The sequence below is a fragment of the Struthio camelus genome, chromosome 9 (assembly GCF_040807025.1).
Source record: "Struthio camelus isolate bStrCam1 chromosome 9, bStrCam1.hap1, whole genome shotgun sequence".
In the NCBI taxonomy this organism is placed as follows: domain Eukaryota; kingdom Metazoa; phylum Chordata; class Aves; order Struthioniformes; family Struthionidae; genus Struthio; species Struthio camelus.
Window position 1 is genome coordinate 15,222,284 of NC_090950.1, and position 23,980 is coordinate 15,246,263.

The following is a 23,980-nucleotide window of genomic DNA, read 5'->3' on the forward strand; positions in this document are numbered from 1 at the left end:
TTTTGGCAAAAAATATTTACATGCTCTATCAGGAACTTGAATCTGTGTCATATCCCAACTGAGTACCCGAACAATTAAATTACAGATTCAGTATCTCTGGCTTCATTAGTTTGTAACCGTCTACCTACAGGCAAGCAGCTTTACTGACAGAGAACATAAAAGAAATACATTGTCGAATACCTTGTTGACCAGTAGTTAGCGATTCACCTGGAACGTAGGAGAATGATTTTCAAGTCTTTGAATATTATTTCTCTGATTTAGAGAACGCTAGCTTACATCTCATTTTTGCAGTGAGCTCTGCACAGAGGAGATAAAGTATCAGTGGAAATACCTGTGCCAGAGAAACTTTCTTGCGCTCCAAATCATACTCTCCCCTTCCTGGTATGCCGTTAGCATGTTTCTTAATAAATACCCACTCCTAGTACTTAGTTCAGGTCCTGTGTATGCAAAATTGCTCAGTTTAGCTTCTCACCCAATTGCTCTGTTCTATGAGAAGGCAACATTAACTTAAATAGCTGCTGATATTAGTCAATGGATTAATGCTCATCTGTTCTTCTCCACTCTTTAATAAATGCTGGGCACATTTGGATAGTTTGGCAAATGTAGCTAAAGTCGTCCCTGAAAAGTGACTGGAGTAATGACAGTCTGTGATGAATCTGTGTCCAAATATCTTATTGCTTTCACTTTTTTTTTTTTTTTAAAATGAAGTTACCCTCTTTTAGAGAAAGTTCGTGTTCTGTAGAAATCAGGAAAGACTGTAATCATGAGGGCAAAATGATTTTTTTAAGCCATGAATTGTCTTCCTTGTGCAAGTGCCATAACAATTAGGTATTTTCTGGGTTTGCTTAGACATGAAAGTATCAAAAGTTAGGTATAGGCTTGAGTTCACTCTTGGGGCGCCAACTACCAGTCATTCGTGGTGTTAATCTCCAAATTTGAGCTATGGTGACGTTTTTACTAAAGGCAAAGACCCTACTGAATTTTGGGACCTGAAATTAAAGCGTTTGTTACCTTCTTTCTTGCCTTTCTGCTCCCAGGATATAATTGGAATGTGCTGCTGCTGCTATGGGCATGGGATTTTCAGGAAAGCCATCAGGAGAATTCCACATTTCTTCCTTGGACTTTTTATTTTTTTTCCAAATTTCTTTACTCTGCTGGCTGTGTTATTTAGCCCTTTCTGTAACCCGCTTCTACCCCATGCTTGCATTTACCTGGCAGAATTAGCAATTACTACAGCGATACAGATGAGCGTACCACTTTTGGCACATTGACATTTTAAAAGTGATCATCCTCTCAATCACAGCTAGAAAAACACACCCATAATGTAATTTAGTCGAGTATAAACATGAATTATATGTCAAATGGATTAAATGATGACAGAGGATTAAGCATGTGAAAACAAAGTACTACGCAGTGGTAGGGTAGTAGAGTTAACAAAAAACAGCCAAAGTGGTAGGGTAGTAGAGTTAACAAAGAACAGCCAAGAAGGGCAGAGCACTTACTGTAAGGAGTCTTGAGTAGTGCCTCTTGTTACTCTTAGTGTTTAGCATTTGTTTCTCGTGATTCAGCTCTTCAACTTGCTCTAATCATAACAGTGAAAAAGAGAAAAGGAAACTCTCTTTGAGTAGCTTGACCCTGTTGCTACTGGAAAAAATATGGGCCTGCTTTTCCTGCTCCTGTGATAGCTTCCTTATGTCAAAGAGAGTTTTTAGCAGCTACATCCCATGACCTCACAGCAGAGAGGGGCTCAACCTGGTAAGTCCCACATATGATTTTTATTCTTTGGGAAAAAAGTGGGGCACAGACTTTCTGCTAGGCAGCAGCCAGTGAGTGAGGTCAGGTGGATTTTGGCTTCACTGGATTATAATCAGCTTTGTCCTTTTGTTGATGGCACCTCAGGCATAGGCTGTTGCCACCTTCTCGTCCTGCACTCATTATCATGATACAAGCTTAGTAGAGAAAATAAATTGAGACCGCCCTGTGGTTCCTAAATGGAACTGTCCCGGCAAGATTTGGCCAGTCGTTTGAAGAGTGTTTTCCTTTTTCTGTATGTGGAAGAGGAGATCTGGAATTTTATGCTATTTTATATATAGGGATCGTTATTTTTAGAGCAGCCGCAGTTCTTAGCCTCTTCTTCGTGTAATCCGCTTTCTGTTCCTTCAGAGGAAGCAGCGTAAGGTATCAAGGTTTGCACGAGATACCTGCCGCCCAGAGCCATTGGTGTCGAGCATAGCTATTTTTGGAAGTGTGAGCGCTCAAGGTCTGGATTGAGTGGTAATTAAGAACTCAACAACTCACGTTAGTCTGTGTCAGCTTTAGGGCTGGAAGATTTGTGATAAAAGCTTTTTATAAAAAGAAATCTCAACTTACGTAATTCTTAGTACAGTGGTGTTCCCTGTATCATGAGCAAGGGAGCTAAGATGCTGTCCTCCAACTGTGACCGGAGTGCCGCTGAGTTCGGAGTGTGCGTGTATTGCAAACATAAATCTTTGCGTATTCTCAGCAGCCAGGGACAGTGCATATAGAGGTTATCGGGGCCCGTTCTGAGAAACACCAGCCAAACTGTGTTTCTTTGGTGCTGCTAGTGAGTGAGAAGGTTCGCCTAGGATGTCATCCCTTAGCTATAGATAGCAAACTCAAAGCTCCTTACACAGAAACCTCTTACCAGTCACTTTCCACAAATGGTGCATGTACCTAAAGGTACTTAGTGAAAATCCTTGAGAGGTATTTAATGCAAAAGCAGTTAGTCTCTCTCGTGTGTTTCAAAAGGCCCCACACACCGCTAACGGAGAAGTGCAGGGCAACTGCAGCGTAGCTCTTGGGCCAGTTCCTCGTTTTGTCTCAGCCAGGCTCTGCCACCCCAAGAGCTTGCCAAGATGTGTGACATGGGGGGGCTTGACAACCTGATTGCCAACACGGCCTACCTACAGGCCAGGAAGAGTGGAGACGGAGACACCAAGGAGATGCAAAAGAGACGTAAGAGCCTCTCACTGCCCAAGGTTGACCAGTGTAAAGATGCTAGACAGTCCATTGTTGCTGATTATGAGAGCATCTGCGAGCAGCAGCCCATTGGCAAGAGATTCTTCAGAGACTTCTTAGAGACAGTGCCTGAACATTTGGTAGCTAGGGACTTCCTGGATGAGGTGTCAAACTGGGAGTTGGCAGAGGACAACGTCAAGAGCAGTACCATGGAGAACATGATCACCAACTTTCTTAAGACAGGCTCCAAAAGCTATCTGGGTTTCATGAGCTCTGATTTGGCCGGCAAGTGCCAGGCAGCCACTGAGAAGGACTATGAGAACATTGTGCAGCTAGCCAAGGAGGAAACCAAACTCTTCCTCCAAGGCAAGCCCTTTCAGGACTTCCAGGCTAGCCCCTTCTATGACAAATTCCTCCAATGGAAAGTTTTTGAGAAGCAGCCAGTGACTGACAAATACTTCTACGAGTTCCGGGTTCTGGGCAAAGGTGGCTTCGGAGAGGTAAGAGCTGCCCCTTTGAGGGTACTGGTCATCCCTCCCCTTTCAAGACCCTCAGGTGGATTTGCAACGAGGAGCTTGGCAATAAATTAAGAGATCATTTCAGCTTTTGCAAACCTTGCTCCTTCAGACTGTCCCATTTCTGAGAAGTTGGGCTGTTTGTCATCTATACGGTTGTGTAGACTCCAGATGCCAGTTAGTGAAGAGCCTCTCTAAAAAATGTGTATTCTATATCTATGCTAGTAAAGAAACGAGACATAGGCTGGCATGACTATCCGTATAGTTAATTATTAGCCTGCTTCTTCACACAGTTTTGGCCAGTGCTAGCTCGTACTATCCCATATAATTCCTAGGCAGAGTGTAGGGAATAGCAGAGATCGGTACTGTTCCCAAGCAACAGCATGAATGAGGCTTCCTTGCTTTGGGAGAGAAGAGAGTTTAGCTATAGTGATGCAAGCTGTATATGCCACTTATTATCATGGCCAGAGAATGGGTCCGTGTTCATTTTATTCGCTGATACACGTGTACTAACAGAATCCTCCAGAAATTTGCACAAGGCCCATCATATTACTAGTCCTGAACAAAACAGATCGTATTTCTTCTTTCCTTATCTACTCTACTAATGCTGTCTGTCACACCAGTTGCAATGAGCAGCTACTAAAAGGCATCTGTGCCCCCCCAGTTCGTACCTATTACTGCCCTTGATTTTCCACTCTGTATGCGTAAATTACTTCCTTACCTTTCCTTCTGCATCTTTCTTCTCTAGGTTTGTGCCATCCAAGTGAAAAATACTGGCAAGATGTATGCCTGCAAGAAACTGGATAAGAAAAGGTTGAAGAAGAAAGGTGGAGAGAAGATGGCCCTACTGGAGAAGGAGATTCTGGAGAAGGTCAACAGCCCTTTCATAGTCACCCTAGCTTATGCCTTTGAGAGCAAAAGCCATCTGTGTCTTGTCATGAGCCTCATGAATGGAGGGGATCTTAAATATCACATCTACAATGTGGGAAAGAGAGGTTTGGAAATGAACAGGATCATCTTCTACTCAGCTCAGATCACTTGTGGGATTCTACATCTCCATTCCATCAAGATCCTGTACCGGGACATGAAGCCAGAAAACGTCCTCCTGGATGATAATGGTAACTGCAGACTGTCTGATCTTGGCTTGGCAGTGCAAGTCAAAGAAGGAAAAGCCATCACTCAGAGGGTGAGTACAAATTGTTTGAACATCAGCAGTGGGAAGGGAAGCTCTTCTATTTCCAATGCATTACGAGTCCAAGGCTTAATTCCTCAGGATTTGTTCTGTGCTAAAGACCTTACGTGGTCATTTCATTCTAAGAGACAGGTGGTAAGAAGATTTGGTTAATTAACTCTTTGGATGCTGTATGTAGTAAAACAAGTTCTCTTCTTACAGAGAAATACAAGAATCAAGTTGGCCTGTTTTTTCTCTTAAGATAAAATACCAGTGAACGTAAGCATTTTAGAGATGCTAACACAAGAGTCGTCGTGACTTGGGCTATAGTGCCTAGTCGGGGATTTAACCAATGAGTTGTATGACTCCTTCTTTATTCAGTTTTTGATCCTAGAAGAATAATATTTCTTCCAGATTTCTCTAAGTGGTGGTACTGTTTGTATTGTAGGCGTTCGTGGTGCTGCCAAATAAATAACTGTGAACCTTCCTGAAGATTCATTCCTGAGAAAGTTTGCAGACACAATGAAAGTTTGAAAATGTGCATGCATGTGTATATGCATAGGAGGAAAGAGAAGGATGGCCAACTAGTTTTTGCTATGTGAATTAGTGTGCAGTACCTCAAGCCCTACCTGTGGTCGTCTCAGATTAAGCCTGATTTGTAATAGTGTTAAAGGTTTACACGAGAAAGATGTATCGTATAACTAAAATATGAAAAGAATATTTATCCTAAGGTATGTGGCGCTTAAGGATGTATATAATGAGTGAATGTTTCTGAAATACGTGCAAGAATTTGAAGAAATGGCAGCAACGTTATAGATATTATAAAAATCCCCAGGTTTTTAAAGTTATTCTGTACAAACTAAGGATAAGAGAGAAGACCTGCCAGTAACCTTTTGCAGCGTGCTTGAAATAAATACGTCTTTTGATGTTGTAGTTTAAGTAGAAAAATGCAGTAATTCATATTTTGAAGATATATTTTCTTCTGATAGTTCAAAAAATTTGTATTATGATTGTTTTTAGTTTTCAGTGAAAGAAAATACAGAAATTGACGTTTTATAAATAGGAAATAATAATAAAATGAGAGTGCATTGTGTTTTGGACAGATATCATGAGAATATTGTTTCTGTGTCCATTAAGGCAGATTTTTTTAGTAGAAGTTATTTGAAATGGAAATATTGTTTTGTTTCTACAGATGGCCTCTTGATCAGTGAACACACACATATCAGCTATAAACCTTACTGTATTTTGCAAATTATAGATACATGCTTTTTTTGGTGATCTAATCTGCTTTCTTAGTTATATTTTACTGTCGCAACAAGCCTTGTATAGATGACCTGTGTTTCAGTTTTGAAATTCTATTAACTGTGGTCTGAAAAATCATTTGGTCCAAAAGCAAGTTTTACTACTTCTAAAAATACAGGTTTTGGTAGAACGAAAACAGCAAGAGTGTAGTTAGAAATGTCTAGCCAATTCGATTTGTATTATGATGGAATCTGAAAGCAGTAGCGAGCAAGACAGAGTTAGTTCCTCCTCGTTTTCTGTGACAAAGTCATCAAGTTATCGCAGTGTCTTTTTCTTCTTCTGTAGTTCATGGTTTTTAGTAACAGTAGCTACAATGAATATACTATATGGTTGTAATATGTTAGAAGGTATTTCTGTTAAAGGCAGTTCTGTTTTCTTATAGGAAATAGAAATACGAGCGAGAAGAAGAATCTTTCCATTTTCTGTCTCATAAGTATGAGAGAGTTAAATGAACAATAATTCCCAGCAAAACTTTGCATTTCTATAAAATGACCCTATTTGAGTCATTTGAAACCTACTAAAAAAAAAAAAAAAGCCTGTATAAGGGCTAGGTATTACTATTATTTATTACAATGCCATGCATAGGAAAATCTGAAAACGCCTTTACAAAATTTGTCGCATTAAACCTCGTAAGGTACCTATGTAATTAAAAAAAAAAATAGTGCTATTAAATCGATTTTTGTTTACTAATCAGATATGTTGTGACTGTTAAAATTGCCAGAAAGTCTATACCACAGCATGTCTTTTGAGTGTGAGTACCAAACTGTCAGTATTCTAAAACGTTGAGCAAAAACGTTTGTGTAGGCATAGTTTTATTCACCCAAAGAGATATGGGGCCCCAAGACAGATTTAATTAAATGTCACCAACAGCACCATTTTGTGGGCAGAGTTTTATAAGGGCAGTTTTGGAGACTGAAGCAGAAAAAACATTCCTCCAGGCCAAATCTGTTTTTTAAATGTCATCAAAAAGCTGTTTGCAGATATTGGATGATATATCAGAACTGACGCTATAAGGCGATATAAGTTTATAAGTTTTATAATTAGTAATTTTCCATTACTAATTATAGGGGAAATACTACTGATCTGTAGTATAAAAAACTTTTAATTTCAACTGATCTATCTGTTTCCAGAGAATCGTTTTATTTAGATGGATGTTGGAATACATTCAGCTTTGCTCACCTCCCCGCCATTTAAACATAGTTCTGACGGCAAGGCCTTGCTAGCCCTCTTTCATGACTTGGTTCTTCAATGTCATCCTTAAAGTGCTGTTCCGTTGTACTAATTGAATACAGTCTAACTATGTTTCAGTCATATTCACAAATTATTCTATTGCCTCAGAGTAATTAGCTAGTTCCACTATTACAGACTGAAACCGTGGTTTAGCTGTCTGGTACAGCTGTGGTATAAATACTGTCAGCACAGATCTGCTGCCACAGTGATGATGGTCTTTCTTTTATTTTCATCTGTTCAGATAAATCTTTCCTAGCCAGTCTCACCCGTCTTGTGAAGAAAAATTAAAATAGTCTATTAGTCAAAGAGAAGGCAGAAATATACATACATATATATATATATATATATATATATACACATATATACACAAAAGAAAAAATCCTGTGCCGTCTTTATGGACAGTGATATATTAAAAGAAAAAGGTTGGTATTTTTTCTTCTTTCTGCTGTATAAGGATAGCTTATGAACTTGATTTGTTTGAACTTTTCATTTTATTTCTCGTTTTCCATGTTAGAAATGTCAGTGGCATCAACTGTTGAATAGCTTGTTTTGCTGAAGTGCTGTTCCAAGAGGGAGGGGGGAAGTAATACACTTTTCTGGGTGATATTTTAATAGTTTACTCACACTGAATGGATTTCCACAATGCAAGCTACCCTTGTTTTCAATAAAGCTGCTTTATTATGAAATCCTATTCATTCTGAGTATGGATATCCCTTTTTAGTCTCTCCCTGTTAAATAAACAAGCAGAATAGTGACTTTTCTTAAGTAGAGCACTTTGTTTCAAATTGTTTTTTATGGGTATGAACTAAATAGATGCTAAAAATAAAGTAAAATAATTAATTGTTCTCGAGAAACACCTTTCTCTCTGTGACTTAAGTTTTTCTTCCTGAGTACTAATCTTTTCGTAATATCTCTGGTTCTTTGTTTGTTAAATGAATCTTCCCAAAAATTGGTGAAAAGAAATCAACATTTCTGTTGTAAATAAGCAAAATAAAATAGGAAACTGTTCCATGCTGTTTATATATCAGAGGGACGCACATAAGTGAAGAAACGACCTAATTTTCTTATTTCTTGCTTTCTCTGAAAGCTGACCAATGTGATTTCTAGTGCCCCCATAGTATTTCTTATTACAATAAGTGAACAGAATGCTACATTAACCATATCCATTTGTTTTAGTAAAACCATGCGCAGGTTTTATTTAATTTTTTTCCAAGATGTAGAGAAGCAAAGTATTATTTCAGTAACTGTATACTCATATGTCTTCTTCTCTGAGTAGTCTTCTTTTACCACTTTAACTTGAGGAAAAAAATCTTTTTAATATTTTTCTAGCCCTAGTCACAATCCTGAAGAAAAAATTGAGAGTTTCTTTTCCTGTGGGTTTTTATTTATTTAAAGAAGTCAACCAGGATTTTATAAGCATCCAAGCACCTAATTTCTGCTGAGTCTACAGCAGAGAAGTACCCAAAGGTATTTTTAAAGAAATCTCATATATATACATTTAACATAATCCTATTCTTTAGTTTGTTCTAGATGTCTCAGAAAATAAATATACAGCTGATTCTATGGAATCAAGACTCAGCTAATCAGAGTTAATATTGTAACAGCAGCACACTGAAATTCTTTCCCAGTTGTTCTCCTTTTTTTTTTTTTAAATAAACAAGCAACAAGTTCATTATTTGATGCAAGGTAGATATGGAAATTCAAATGTATTTGCTTACATCTTAGCCAGATTTTGAGGAAGGCTTCATATTTACAGAACCTCCTGAAATGCCTTAATGATTATATACTTTTAAATCAGATGGTTTATTTAGCTGTCTAAATATGGAGTAGACATCTGATCTTAGGCACGTGCTTAGAAAATGTTCATCTGCATGTGTTTTGGCTCTAACTGTGCTGCTGTGAAAATGCCTCTTAATATATCATAGATGGTGAAACACAGTAACAGTTTTTTGGCTGTGAGATAGCAAGATGTTCACTGTCTTTTTTTTTTTTTTTTTTTTTAGAGATATTGTGAAGTAGAAACACTGTGATGACTTTCCTCATTCCTTATGCTGTGTTGAATAGTATATAACATATGGATTTATTTGCCTAATTTCTTGATTTCACTAGAGATTGCAAGAAAACCCCAACAGTATTTCTGTGAATTCTGAAAATTTTGCACACCTCTCCTGAGTGTACAAGCCATTAAAAGCAAATTTGTCCCAATTTGAAAGCATCAAAAAACTGCTAGTGTCTCGTGTATAAATACACACCACCCATACATCAGCAGGAGAATCTATAAATCCATTTGCAAATCTTGTTATGTGATTAGATTATCACATGGCACAAGTAGCGAGCGGCTAGTTAACGGGTTCCTGTTTTAGACATTTGCAACTTCCTAGTGGAATTTCTGCGAAACTGTAACGCTTATGCACAAAGGTTATTTTACCTGCCAAAGATTATTGTCTTTGCGGCAGGAAAGGTTTCTTGAAATTTGGATGGGTGATTTTAGTGTGGTTTTATAGAGTAGCGTGCGTTTATGCTGCAGAAGTACTGTGCTGTTGATGATTTAATATTTAAGTAATTGAAGGGGTAGCTTTGGTCTCCTTTACGTGTTGTCACTACAGGTACTCTTTTTGAGAAATACTTGGATGCTCTACACCAATTGTCTGTAATTGTTATAAATCTTTGGAGTACATTAACCCTGCTTTCAGAAAAAGAACGCTCCTTAACAAGGTCTAGAAAGAGCGTAGTGGATACCCAGCTTTAGTTTGCCCCCTCCTTTTCAGCTCCTAAAGCAGCAAGTAGAAACATCTTCTGACTCTCCATGTGAATGTCAGCCGTGTTACTTTGAACCTTCCTAGGCGGTTGTAGGTAATTGATACAGTAATAACTCTAAAGTTTATGAAACTTTAATTTCTCAAAGGTGTGCTGGTTTGTATTTTTGAAGTGCTAGCTGGTTATAGGATGGAGAAATGACCAAAAAATTCAATTTAAAATACGCAGGCTTGAAGAATGACAATCACGGAAATAAAGAAGTGTAGAGGGCAACTAAAAATTACTTACAGTGTATTTTTGTAGTGAAACAAACGTGCGTTGTGTGGCCTTCTGGCGAGATATACATGTACGGTCTGTCTAGAACTATGTATCTGCATACTTAGGCAGGCAGAATTTTTATTAACAGCATTAGAAACAGAAATAAACTGTTTGCCAATGATAATGAAATTATTCAGGACTTTAGAAGATATCATGATTTTTAACACAAATGTCCCAGTAGCATCTTTTTGGATGTGTTGATTATACAGCATATAAAGCTGGATTATATTTTTAAATTACTGCTTTTTAAATGTTGGAATTCTTTTTGTCTCATACCATTGAAATGCACAACAAGGAGAACTTGAGAGGCTTTGAAGGTGGTTTTTGCACAGGGGAAATGTTAGATTTTTGTCTAGTTATGCACTCATTTAGCTATCGTTTGCAAACCATCAATGCAAATGCAGTCCTGTAAACCTCTCAAGTTTTATCTGGTCTGAAAAATTGTAATGTACGTAAGATGGATATTTTTTTTCTCAACGCGAGCAAAAAGGATATTAATTTAAGAATGTGCTAACTGCTTATGACTGGTTATAGAAGTAGTTCTTTTTGCATATGGCAGAAATGAGGAACCGCCATCCCACATGCCAGGTTTCTCTGCTTGAACAGTTTGACCTGCTGTCCCTTTTCTCAAAGTCTCTATAGCTCTTCTCATTATACAGCTAGAAGTTTACCTGTTACGAGTCAAATGCTGGTACCCTTATCCATATGAGTAGTAATATTTAGTTTCCTGAGAACGGTTGTGAGAAAAGTGAGAAGGCTCTTCACAGATCTGTTTAGTACCCTCACGTCTTCAGTATATCCAAATGTACAGGACTCGATTCCATTTTACAGAAATCAGTGCCAATTTGCTATTTATTTCAGGAAGAGCTTTCTGCCCTTATGGGGCAGAAGGGAGATGATGATTTGGCACCAGCTTTCTGCCTCCTGCAGTTTTTGTGCTGAGCAGCTGTTGTATGTAAATTATGAGGTACTTTTGTGCAGACACACGTGAGCCAGAGGGCTTGACTATTGAATTAATAAATGTGAAAAATAAACCTATATAAACATATTTTGGTAGCAGTCGTAAAAGTACATTCATATCTTAAGAGGTTTCAGGCTTCTTCACGGTTTTCCTGTGCTCTGTTTTATATATATTGAAGGACATCATAATATTTTTATAGGAAAAACATGTTTTGGTTAAAATCTTATTCAAAATGTCCTTTTGCCCTCCTGTATGTTTGTTTATTATAAGATTCTATTTCTTAGGAAAACATAAGGAAATCTATTTAGATGTTCCTGCAAGTTGCAGCTTAATTTCAAGACAGTTGAGAAGCAGGGAGGGAGGGTTCAGACTTGTGAAATAAAAAACAACTAAGCAAGCATTTGTATAGTTGACCTTTAGTCATCACCACATTGCATTTCGATTGGATAACTTTCTGTAAAAAGCTGTCCTTCCTTTGTGCTTTTAAAAATGACAACCCTTCGTTTGTTCACAGTTAGAAGAAGAGTGGCTGTTGCTGCTACTTTACAGTTTGAAAACCAGCATTCTGCTTATGCATTTTTAAGTGTGGCATGTAAAATGGATTTAGTTTTACCAGTGTGACTTTGTTCTTAAAAATTTTGATAATATACCTGATATGCAGTGCCTCTTAATTACAGATATTTTTCATTTTTTATCCCTAAATTATATACTTTGCAAAACGAAAACCTTACCCACTCTGAATGCCATGATCATGAAGAACGAAGAGAACAGAGATGATTTGGTGCTGTCTTTCTGCCTCCTGCAGTTTTGGGGCTGGCAGAAAGGATACAAGAGTAGTCTAAAATTACAAGCATACAGTGTGCCCCAGCCAAACACTTTGCTGCACAGGACGGGCCACTGGCCACACATGTTTTTTCTCTCTGGGAAAAGCCATTTTGTCCCTTTAAGATGTACATCAAGGGTGTTTGCATGACTTTTAAGTGTGTTTTTTATTCAGTCTAATCTAACAATTACTAAATACTGTAAAATATTCTATTGAAAAGTAAAAAATAAGAGACCTTATCAAGTTCATAGAGCTGGTCAAAAGCTTAATTAAGCTCTTTGAGGTTGAAAAATGCTATGTAAGTGCTGTTTAGTCTCTTTGTCTTTTGAGGCTCATTTATTATAGAAACCAATATGCATTCTGGAATGATCACTTTAAATAAATGGTCTAATGGGCCACTTGTTGATTCAACATTGTCAAAAATGAGTATTTCATTGGGTAAGAAATTAAAAATTTGGCTGACAGTGTTTTTCTTTGAACTGCTGATTTGACAGCTTTGGCTAGAAATAGTACTGCAGGAACTACAAGCTATGGGATGCGCAGGAATGTTTTGTTTAGTACTTCTGCACTGAGCCAAAGGTAAGAGTCTGCTGACTGTGATGAATGGTGACACTGATGATGACATTTTTATAAAGACAAAAAACAAAATGCTGAAATTATAGACCCAAGCAAGCGAAAAGCTGTGGGCTTAGTTTTGTTTGTTGTTCAGCTTCAAAATCTGCTAGTGGAAGGGAGTAGCAAGCAGGTTCCAAATAAGCGGGGGTGGTTCTTAACAGACCGTGTTGTTAAGCTGCGGGGCTCTTTCTCAAAGGATGTTGGAGAGTCAAAGGATTTATCTGGATTTAGGGGGAGAGTGAACAGTTCATTGAAGCGAACTTTGTTGTGGGAAACCATATCTATCTCTGGAAGTCCTTGACCTGCAAACAACTGGAGTCTAAAGAGTATTAGAGATGCGTCATATATGCACGCTATGGTCTTGCACTCTTCCCTAAGCATCTGTTTTTGGCCAATTTAGGCAGTAAACTGGGCTAGGTGGGCCTTTGAGCTGATGCAGTGCCCCTGTTCCTCTACTTATGTGTAGAAGAATTGTACTTCCAACATCAGTCCTAATCCTGAAAGGTAACTTGGATGATGTCCTATGGATTTCAGTAATAGCAGCCATTCAAGCCTCATTGTCATTCCTGTTGCTTACCCTACAGAGGCCATACCTACCTTGGAGAGCCAAGTACGCTTCCTCAGTGTACCTTGCAGTCCTGTTCCCTCAGTCACACCTGCACAGACCATAGACTTTCTCTTTGTCCTCTTTCTGAGCGAGCCGCTCACATACTGTGCTATGGTACTGTACTAGCATCCATTATGAATGGTTTCATAAAGTGTACACAGAGCTAAGTACATGGAATTTTTTCTCCCTTATGAATATTGCTTATGGAATATTTAACAGTCATTAAATAATAAAGCCATAAACATCTCTGAAGTGAAGCATTATTATTCCCACATTATAGATGGGAAAAAATAGGAGAAGTTAAAGAAGGGAAGAAACTTTCCACAAATTTAAAAGGAAGGTTTTGTTACAGTAAGGTTAAAGAAACCCTGATAGTTATTGGATTGTAATTTTGTGGTTATGATTCTATACCACGTGTTCTGCATGTCCTGTATGGCGCCATCCCCATAATGTCTGATTGTTTCACTGTCTTAAAATGCATATTTCTTCTGATGACACCTCCCTGAGGTAGAGAAGTTAGCCAGTTCTGCAGTGACGGAGTTAGTGATTTACACATGATCTTGCAGAAAATAAGCAGGCAGATGCTCTAGTCCCCAAGGTTACAATTAGTGCCCACTTACTGGACTATTCTTCTTCAAGCTGTTTATCCCTTTAATTTCCATATAGTGTGAATCTAAACTGAAAAATATACTATACTCTGTCTATTTTTCTTCCCGTGAGTGAGCACAGAGGCAGCCTCCTTTTGCTATAGCACAAGTCACTTCCTCTCGCATTAGTGCGACTTCTGATGGCAGCTTCAATGATTACTAATGTCCAAGCTTAAAATTGTAAAGAAAGGATTGTGTATTTTTTACTACTCCAGTTACTAACTTTCATTCCCAGAGACAATTTTTATTTTCTTTTTTCAAATGGAGCAGAAATTTGTTCTGTCTCTTTTTTGCTTTTAACTGTATGCTTTGTTTTGTTTTTAAAGCAGCCATCTTTTCCTGTTAAAATTCCCTATGTGGAAATGAAGAAAACTTCTGCTCTTGAGTTTTGTGTAAGCGTGCGGATTCGGGAACTCCTAAGCTCCTGCACCAGCGTTGGCGTTATCTTTTCCTGCCACTCCGGACAAGGCCCTTACTCCCTGTGTTCTTCTCTAGTCAGTGGCCCATCAATATATCTGAAAGTCTGAGCTACGCATTCGCGACATGCTGACGTCTTTGTTGTGTGAGACTTTTCATGGGTGCAATGGAGAACGTTCCTTTGGGCTAATTAAATTTGATGTTATCTCCTTTTATAGAATAGTTGCTTATTCATTTGATCAGTTGCTTTCTTACTGCTGTCTGAGCATTTGGTAAGAGAGTGTGGAGGAACTGTAATTGTGTCACCAATTTAAATCGTGCTGCATTCCTCCTCACAGTGGCTCTTGGGAGAAAAATGAAGACTGAGAAGTGAGTGATGGAGGAAGATCAGTTGTTCTTCCGTACATCTAGGGCCTGTTGACTTGTGTGCAGAGAAAACTTTTCCATGCTCTGTTTCTGCATTCCTCCAGGGTCTGTTAAGGCCATTGCTGAAGGAATGGAGGAACAGCTGGGAAAGAGAACAAAGCAGTCCGTGGCACCCCTTGGAGGAAGGAAGGACTGAGCCCCAGGAAACAGCTGATAGAGCTAAACTCAGCTTGTTTTCTTCTCTGTTCAACAGTTCTTGTGCCATGGCAAACAAAGGATAGACATTCTGGTTTACTTTACTGTTTGGTTTGTGATATCAATTGAGTGTGCTTTGCAGAGATCTGTGGGAAAAGGTAGAGAGATCTAAATCCCATTTCTCCCCGTTTGCCAGTATCTGTGCTGATGAAAACTGCAGACAGTTTTGTTTTTCTTCATTGTATTTGTTAGAATCTAAGATATACCATGTTGTTCAAGGTACTTTGCCCATGTCAGGACAGTAGTCTGAATAGGATGTGTGAACACATTTAAAATTATGGACCTCGTTCTTCTGAAAGCTGTAGTAGTGTGCCAAGCAGCTTTGACTGTACGGAGAATGGAGTGCACTTAATGCTTCTCAGGATCACATCTTGTATTATTAAAAAATTATAATTATGTGGCCTTTTAAAAATTTATACAGACTCACATTTCAAAAAAGAAACATTTCTGTCCCTTCAGATGAATCATTTCCACTCTGCCCTGTCAAACCACGTTCAAAGCAACCATTCCACTTAACTGAAGTTCTTCACTAACGTATCCCAGGACAACATTTGGTCATTATATTTTAGATGTTTATGGAAAAATTATATTTTGTATTCCTCTTAAGATATGGAAGTTAATGGGAGAAATAGATCTTTTAGCCCTTGTTTATAAAAACAAGTCAATTAAAATTTGATTAACTAGACTTTAATTTATGTTTTTATATTTTGAACAGTGTATGCAAATACCACCATCACCAAAGATAATATTAGATGAAGAGCAATCAAAAAATGGCTAGTGTTGCACTGACTGCGTATCGGGAAGCTGTGTGCTTCTGCAGTGGCATATGGTTTCTGCCTTCTGTGGAAACGCTGGGGTAATACACCATTCTATGGCTTCTTTGTGATATCATTTTTATTGTGTCACATTATTATACACATATTCTACAGGTTGGTGAAGGAGTAATTACACGTATTGAGTTGTCTCCGTAAGATCACTTGAGCAGTCAATGGTATATGCACAAATGGTTCCTAGTCTTATTAAGCATCCTGCAGGCAAGACAGAAGGAGTATGCTTGGTCTCAGTCTCAGGCCAAACTAAGGCACGTTCTGATCGTATAGATTTGGCAGCCACAGAGTTCAACTTTCTTGGCATGTTTTTATTTGGCCTGTTTCCATCACAAGAGTGAAATGTATCTATATAAAGTAAGATCTAGTGTAAAAAGTGCTATTCATTTAATACACAGTTTCTGAATTTATTTATAAACTGTATTGTGTAAAAAACCAATTCTGCAAGGTCACTACAAATTAACGATTTAAGAACAGTATTTCAGGTGAGAAAAATGGCAGTAATTCATACTCAGAGGTTCCATCCTGAGAGATGGTCAGATAATTCTGATTGAATTAATTATTCAAAAACAGTCCATGGCAAATAGACTTCTCAAAAACTATGCATATATCTTTTTTTTTGTGATAACTTTTAATTCCTTTGCTTCCTATTTTCCCTTTTGTATATTTTAGTACAATTTACAGTACCTTTATTTACTCTTTGACCTGCTGAGACTAACTGAACTGGTTTCTCTGACTTTCTTTTGCTTTGGGAGTCCGTGGATATGTTCTCCACCTAATACGCTATTTTTTAGCCACTCAAACCCCACTACTACTAGTGAGATTTTTGCAGTTTAAAAAACTTGTTTCAGTAGGCTGGGAATATGCTTCTGTATCATCTGCCTAAGTAAACCACTCCTGAGTCATCAGGGGTTTGTCTTTCATATTGCCACGGGTTCTCGTCTCTGTTGAAAGATGGTCTGATTTTTCGTGTATTGTTTTCCGTAATGACTAGTGCAGGGATGATAGATTTTAGGTTCTCTCTAATGCCATCTACTCCCCAAAGATATAATTAAACCTTCACTTGAAAGGTGTATGTTCGGCAAGTTCCAGGCATTGAGTAATTCTCTTTCCGATATATTCCGGATCAGACAGAACCTTGCGCCTCATTACTGCTTGTTGGGGTGTGGGGTTTCTTTTGTTTTTTGTTTTTTTTTAACTTTACTGCTGCTTAAATGTTAAATGCTTAAATGGCTTTATCATCTTTCTTTCCAAATAAAATATTTTGCCAAAGTTCCAGATGGGTAGAATTAGGTGGGAAAGTCTAAAATTTAAGTTTTTTTCTTCCTATCTTCAAATTCTTATTTTGATAAGAACGGCAGAGACATTTATGTGTTTCTTCTCCTTGCTTGTCAGATTAAACGCTACTGTTGACTACTTGTGAAGTGCGTTTATTTCCAGTAGAAAATGGCAAAGTTTAAGTGTTTTTTGGGTGTCAGGGGATGTAAGATTAGATTTAGATTCCTATTTCTCAGCCTGTTTCTTGATTTTGAATTGTAAGAAAGGTCTGGAACTGAGAGGGATTTCTTTTAAGTTTACATATCGTGCAGTGTCATGAGAAAATCAGCTCTTCTTCTAAAACCCCTGAAATGGAACGGTTTGACATATCAGGAGAACAGTAACTCTTTCAAGACTTCTCTCAGGTTGAGTTGGATCAGTTCAAAACCAGCTCAAAAGATTTCCATGCTACTAATTCAGAGTTTTAAAATTTAATTCAAGTTCAAACTCTGACTCCACACACAGTCTTTCACTTAAATCTGAAGCGAAGTGTTTGTTGATCCACCTCTATTTTCTGTAAAACTGTTGTCATGCGGCTCTTTTCAGTCGGCATTTATGGTCTTGCTTGCTTTGTTCTTGAGAAATGTATGTACTGTGCCAGTGCACGGTTTTCTGCGCGGTGTGACTTACTGAAGGTTATGTGGGAAATGCGTATGAAATAGATTGAAGTTACTTGGGACTCTTTTCTTTTGAAATGGTTTCTTCTATGAAACCGTTTCTTCTATGGAAGAAAGAACGCAAGTGGAAGAAAAGAGGCGTTCCTGGAAGGAGCTGCCCTGAGACGTGTTCATGACCACACGCTGACATTCTGACTTTCCCATATCAGATTTATGAAGCGTGATTCACTGTATACTGAGGCTAAATTGCAGCAAAGTAGTGTCTTATCAGGAAGTGTATACTATGCTGTCAGGGTCCATTTTGATGATGATATGACTGATCAGTTTTTCAAGGTATTAGTGCCCTAAATTAGCTTCATCTTCTGCCTCAGTAAAACTAAGAATGTTTATTGCTTCCCAGAAGAAAAAAAAGACAAAGAGAAAATATTCCAGAAGCCTTTTTAGTGTCTGTGTTCACTAATCCAGAAGGAGCTCCGTATTGGTCCTTTTGTACCAGACTATCTCTGCTGCTTTCAACCCCTCCTCTCTCCTTCCGATTTCAGGATCTTCTGCAGCCAGACGGATCTGAGTTCAGGGTCCACATTTGAATGCTTATCTCCCTTTCTGAACGGACAAGTAATCAATAAAAATGTAATACTGTCAGGCTATCCCTCCATAGTAACTTCTCCTCAGATAAATTCAATACAAACAGTACAAATTACCTGAGGAATGGTCAGCTGCTGTAACGCCCCGTATGGCTTCCCTGCACCGAGGAGCTTCTGTGCTTTTGGTGAGGGAGGAGAGAGCTGACTTCAAACTTCTTTTGTTGTCGAGCTGGCTGATATTTTTGTTCTTCTCATCTCATTTATTTTTCAGCCAAATGGATAGCTTGGCTCTATATCCGTAAAAGTAAAAAAAATTACAGAAAGGGAAAACAAAGTGGATGTAATTTTCTGCCCATCTTTTACAATTCGCCTTATTTTGTATTTGATGTTAACATGTTGCCTTGTGCACCCGTTGTTTACAGTAGAGTATGTGACACGAGCTGAAGTTTATAGGAAGACTTGACTGTGAAACATTGTGCCTGAAGTTGCAGAAGTTATAGGAGTTACCCCAACCCACAAACTAGAAATAATCTGTTGAGCTGTACTTCTAACAAATATAATTTCCCCATGTAAGCTCTAGTGTTAGTTGCCCTTTTCTACTTCTGTTTTTCTTCAAAGTGAATCTCTTGGCCACTAATTGTGCTCTGGTAGCAGTAGTGATGACCATCTTGACTAAGTTTTGGGGGGATTTTGCAGAAACATCCTGTTTTCCTTTAAAATAGTCATACTAGTAATTCGTCATTTCCAATATTTCAGGAAGGTATAAAAGAGGTTCAAGTAACTTCTGACATAGTTATCGCTGTTAGCTGAATCTGGTAAATATATAAGCTGGGATAAAAATACAGTATTAGATATGGCAGGAAATATTGGGTGAGGTGAGGGAGTGTTGTGTTGACTTAAATCCCGCATCATCAGTAATGTAACAGTGCAACAAAAAATGTTCTTTCCTCTCAGATAAATCAGCTTACTAGAGAGGCAGCAGAAGCTATCTTGGATACTGTGTAGTCGGTCTTCCAGCTGGGAATGGTCCAGGCCTGATCTTGGGAGGAAACAGACAAATTCCCTTCTCCAAAAATGGTGTGTTCTCCTTCCAGAAAAGGGTCGATTTGTCCTATATTTAGTATTATTTGTTATTCAGAGAGCTTTGTTTCAGGTAGGAAATGTTAACTCCCTAGTTATTTCGCCTGATTGCATGTACAAGACGGTACAGTGAAGTCCTCTTGCTGCTGCGTTGGCTTAAAAGCGTTATAAGGTGACAAGAGGGTACGTATCTGCGCTCTTTCAGATTTCTTTTTGAAATACAAAAAAGATCTTAAATATAATTTGTTGTTTTATGAACACTAAAATATAAGGACATTTTAAAGCATTTTTTTAAAAGACTGAAAGCTGTAGGCGAAGAGCTTGCTTTGCTTTTAATTATTGTTGTGAAGAAATAACCAATTTACTAATTATGATTTTCGCTGGTTTACTTCCTTACGATGGTTTCAGAGTTTTCCTTGGCCCTTGATGGTAATAGCTCCTTCCAGAAACCAGCAGGGAGTGCGGGTGAGAACTTCCTAATGCAGCCCAGCTACCAGCATGATGAGAACTTTCTCCATTGGCAGCAAAACCCTCTGTTGGACCAGAGTTCTAACCCACTGAAGGGGGAAGGAGTAGATGCTTGTGTGTCTGGTTGTTGTTGTTGTTGTTGTTTTTAACTGTTCTTTTCAAAATGATTACCAGTTGTGTTTAGAAGACAAAACTAACAGTGCTATCTTTAACAGAAAGGAAAAATTCTAATGTGAAAGAAGAAAAGAAAGAAAAAGATTAATTTAAAAAGAAATTAATTTTCAGGCAGAAATTGCCCAGACTTTTCACCTTTGAAGAGCATATTTAAAACAGTTTCTCCATATGCTGTTTAGAGGCAAAAATAGTCTATATGCTAAAAGATATTACACAGATGCACCTCTATGTTATGGAGAGTCTCTAGATATAAAATGTATCAATTGTATTACTGATATTTTTGATGAATTGCAGACTAGTCTGCTTAATTGTATGCACTTTGTTATTAACTTTGTGTAGTAAATGTGTTTGTATGTTTGCAATAGGCTGGGACAAATGGTTATATGGCTCCAGAAATCCTGAAGGAAGAAAATTACAGCTATCCTGTGGACTGGTTTGCTATGGGATGTAGTATTTATGAGATGGTTGCTGGGCGAACACCATTCAAGGATTTCAAAGAAAAGGTCGGTAAAGATGAGGTTAAAAGAAGAACCCTGGAAGATGAGGTAAAATTTGAACATGCCAACTTCACAGAGGAAGCAAAAGACATTTGCCGACTGTTTTTGGCTAAGAAAGCAGAGGACCGCTTAGGAAGCAGGTATGCCTCACTTCCCAAGCTCAGGATAAGCCAGATTAATGCTGCAATAGTTGTTTTACACAGAAGGAGGTTAGATCTTTACTTTCTACAGAGTGCTGAGTCGTCTTTGACTTCCAGGAAGAGAGAAGTGGGAATTTTTTGAGATCATACAGAAGTAAGGAACGTTGTTGCAATAGTGCGATTGTCCATCCTCGTCCCAGAACGTTCACAGGAGTTCTTCTTTTGGTGTTTTTGTGGTGTTAGACTCTTTGCCTTCTGGGAGAAGGGAGCAGCCCGTTTCTGTTGCGTTTTCTTTCCTAAAGGTAAAGGATATTCAAGTAGATACCTGCTCCTGGGCTAATGCCGGCTGAATGCAGAATGCATGGTCTTTGGCTGTATCACTTACTAGCTAGAATGGTGCTGGCAGAAATTCAGATCTGCAATATGGATTTTCTTCTCTGCAGATATCTAACTTGCAGGGCTGCAAGTATGTGTTTCAGATGTTTTTCCAATCTAAAGGTGGACTAGGCACAGGGACTTGGCAGAAACACACAGGTAATCTTCTAAATTTGTGTTGCATGACAACATGGAACAATCTTGCAAAATGTTCGTCATGCACTGGCCTGATTAAGCAATTTTAATGAGAGGTAGTATACCATTAATATCCATATTCTCATTATTCTAGTGTTAAATGTAGACAGGTAGTTTTTGTGCCTGATGAGTTTTTCCAACAATTCTGCAAGGCTGCAGGAAAAAAAAATATATATTTTTTGAATAGCACATAGACTTTGTTTGATACAAAATGTATATTATTTTTAATACATTTTTCAAAAGTATTTAAAAATAAATTTAATCCAGAAACATTTAGAGCATTCTACCTTACAACTCAACATGCTTTACAAACATTTCATCTTACAGAATTCTGTGAAATAAACAGACTTCAGAATTGTGGAAATGGAAATTTAGAGGTTTTAAGCGACTTGCTCAAGTTCACAGAGTTAAGTCTGAAGCAAAAAGAGCAATAGACCGTTCACTTTCTCTAACTAGAGTCCCTTTGTCAAGCTACAAGCATTCTGTCTTTTTACTGTTACGTTGTTTCTCAGCAGTGGGAGAAACCTACGCAGAAAGGTAATTGCACAGTTATTTTCAATTTTCTGCCATTTAAAGTATTCTAAAATACACTTCCTCTGTATTCTTTGATGTTTATGCCTGGTGACGTTTGGGGAGAAAACTTAAGAAAGAATCTCATCTCTCTTCACTAAAATATCACCGGTCCCACAGGCAGAACTACAGCTAGAACAACTGTAGTGTCAGCAATCTGACGCTAGCATGGGGGAAAACAGGTATATGTTGTTGGTAGACTATAATGCAAGGAATATAGTCCTGCCCTCTGATTCAAACATTTTTGAGGGGACGATCCTGGTGGAACTTATAACCATGAAGCATGTCCTGTTTCTTGCCCTTAGGCGCAGTACTTAGAAAAGGAAGAAGGGTGCCTGGGCGTGATACAGAAAAAAAGCCTGAATGTACCTCTTAAACAGGGAGATGCTATTCCGGACAGCTCATCCTTTTGTAAAGATTAACGCTATAATTCTACTAAGGACAGCAAGACCTTGTGTTATCTACCTAAGTGCCTGTTGCATAAGTTAAAGCTGCTCAAGGACAGCTTTAATTTGTGCACTTGACATTTTTAAAAACTCCCACTTTGTATTCAAGACTCAGTGTCATTAACTAATTCAAGAAAGATTTAACCCCTTTTTTCTCCATTCCAGTTTTTTAGGATTGCACATCTCTGTCCTGCACCTTCCCTACTGTACAGGGAAATTGTTTATGGAGGAATATAAACTTGACAGAATTTAGACAAGTTCATTTGCTCTTTCTAATAAAGATACGTAAATATAAAATTCACAGAGGAAGAGCTCATGTGCATCTCCAGCTAGTTGGAAGACGCCTCAGTTGGTTCCAGCAGATGGCGTTCCTGTAGCTTTATGTTTCTCAACTTTTTCTGTTTCTGGTGGTGTCAGAAAATACATCGGTAGGAGAAACACTGCAGCAATCCATTCTGGAGTCTTCAGCAACTTCTGGTGCTTTTTGGTTTATGTTACAGAAAAGAAAAGCAAACTAAAGTGAAATTTGTGTAAGTGCATCTGCCCAGTAGGACTGTTGTCACTACTAGCCCAGTAGGGTCACAGCAACTCTAATGCACTTCAAGGTAACAGTGAATGTAAATAAACCACATCAGGCTCGATAGCTGCCTGAGTAAACTTGCTTGTCAGTCGCTAGTTAAATTATAAGTTGATCTTGCAAGACTATATACGCAGAGGTCATGACCTCTGTTGGCTTAATGTATATTTTTGTAATCGTCTTCATCACTGTGATGGCACTTTTGAGTTGAAAATGTCATTTCTGGGCTGCCCAGTTTATCCTGATGGCAGCATTTGTTATAAGTTCTTCAGGCTGTGGGTCACCATCCTAATCATGATGGTGTACAGTAGTCAGGGACCTGCTCAGAGGAACCAGGCAGCAGAGGCACAAAAGGGCAATTTTCTAAGGAGGGAGCTGAAGATAACAACTGGTCGTATCATCTCAGCTGTGCCTGGTTAGCGCAGGGCAGGCCAGAACTGTGACGGGGCAGTGAATGAGGAACTGTTAGTTAGAGTGGCAGCCTGGAGCTGTTCAGTGTTCATGAATGATATAGGTCCTTAAAAAAGGAAGGTTTTCTGTAGTCGCACAGTTCTAAGACTGCTTCTGTATGGTGCTTCTGCGCATTTGCAAAGATGAATAGCCTTGGAAAAGTCTTGCGTTATATTTTGTCCATAGAACATGCCATGATGTTCTAGAAATATTTGAAGGCTTACTCTTTACTACGTGTATGATTTTGTAAGGAAACTGGAAAAGCAAACAGGAACATGTTAACAATTACCATTTACTGAGGTCAAAAAAGTAGACAAATCTGTTTTTCCTGTGTTACCATTTTCAAGACCCAGTCCACCCACAAACACATGAAAAAGGATGTATGGGTGTAAAAATACAGTAATCCTCCCTGCTGCTCCTCCTTCCACTAGAACTCAAAACTCAGACTTCCCCTGCCTTGACGCTGCAGTTGCGTTACAGAACAAGACCCAGTTCAAAAGTTAGGGTTGTTGGTCTGTATGCTCTAGTGAGTATACAATTGAGGCTCAGATTATTCTTATTAGAACGTCCTACAGGTCTTACTATGGTTATACAATGAAACAATTCGCTGTTTTTATTTCAACAGAAGAGGACTGTAATTTTTTCCTCCCTGTGGACTGCAGTTATTCTTATCAAAGTGTACTTAAAATATGCATTTACA

General features: G+C 38.3%; 1 protein-coding gene across 1 annotated transcript in view; it reads left to right on the top strand.

Annotated features, from left to right (window-relative positions):
• The window catches only part of GRK7 (G protein-coupled receptor kinase 7), a 26,314-nt gene continuing 2,334 nt past the window's right edge, over positions 1–23,980 (top strand). Inside the window, 4 exon segments of the mRNA XM_009688963.2 lie at positions 1–2,788; positions 2,790–3,479; positions 4,243–4,680; positions 20,396–20,667. Of these exon segments, the coding sequence (XP_009687258.2) occupies positions 2,732–2,788; positions 2,790–3,479; positions 4,243–4,680; positions 20,396–20,667 (1,457 nt within the window). The 5' untranslated portion in view covers positions 1–2,731.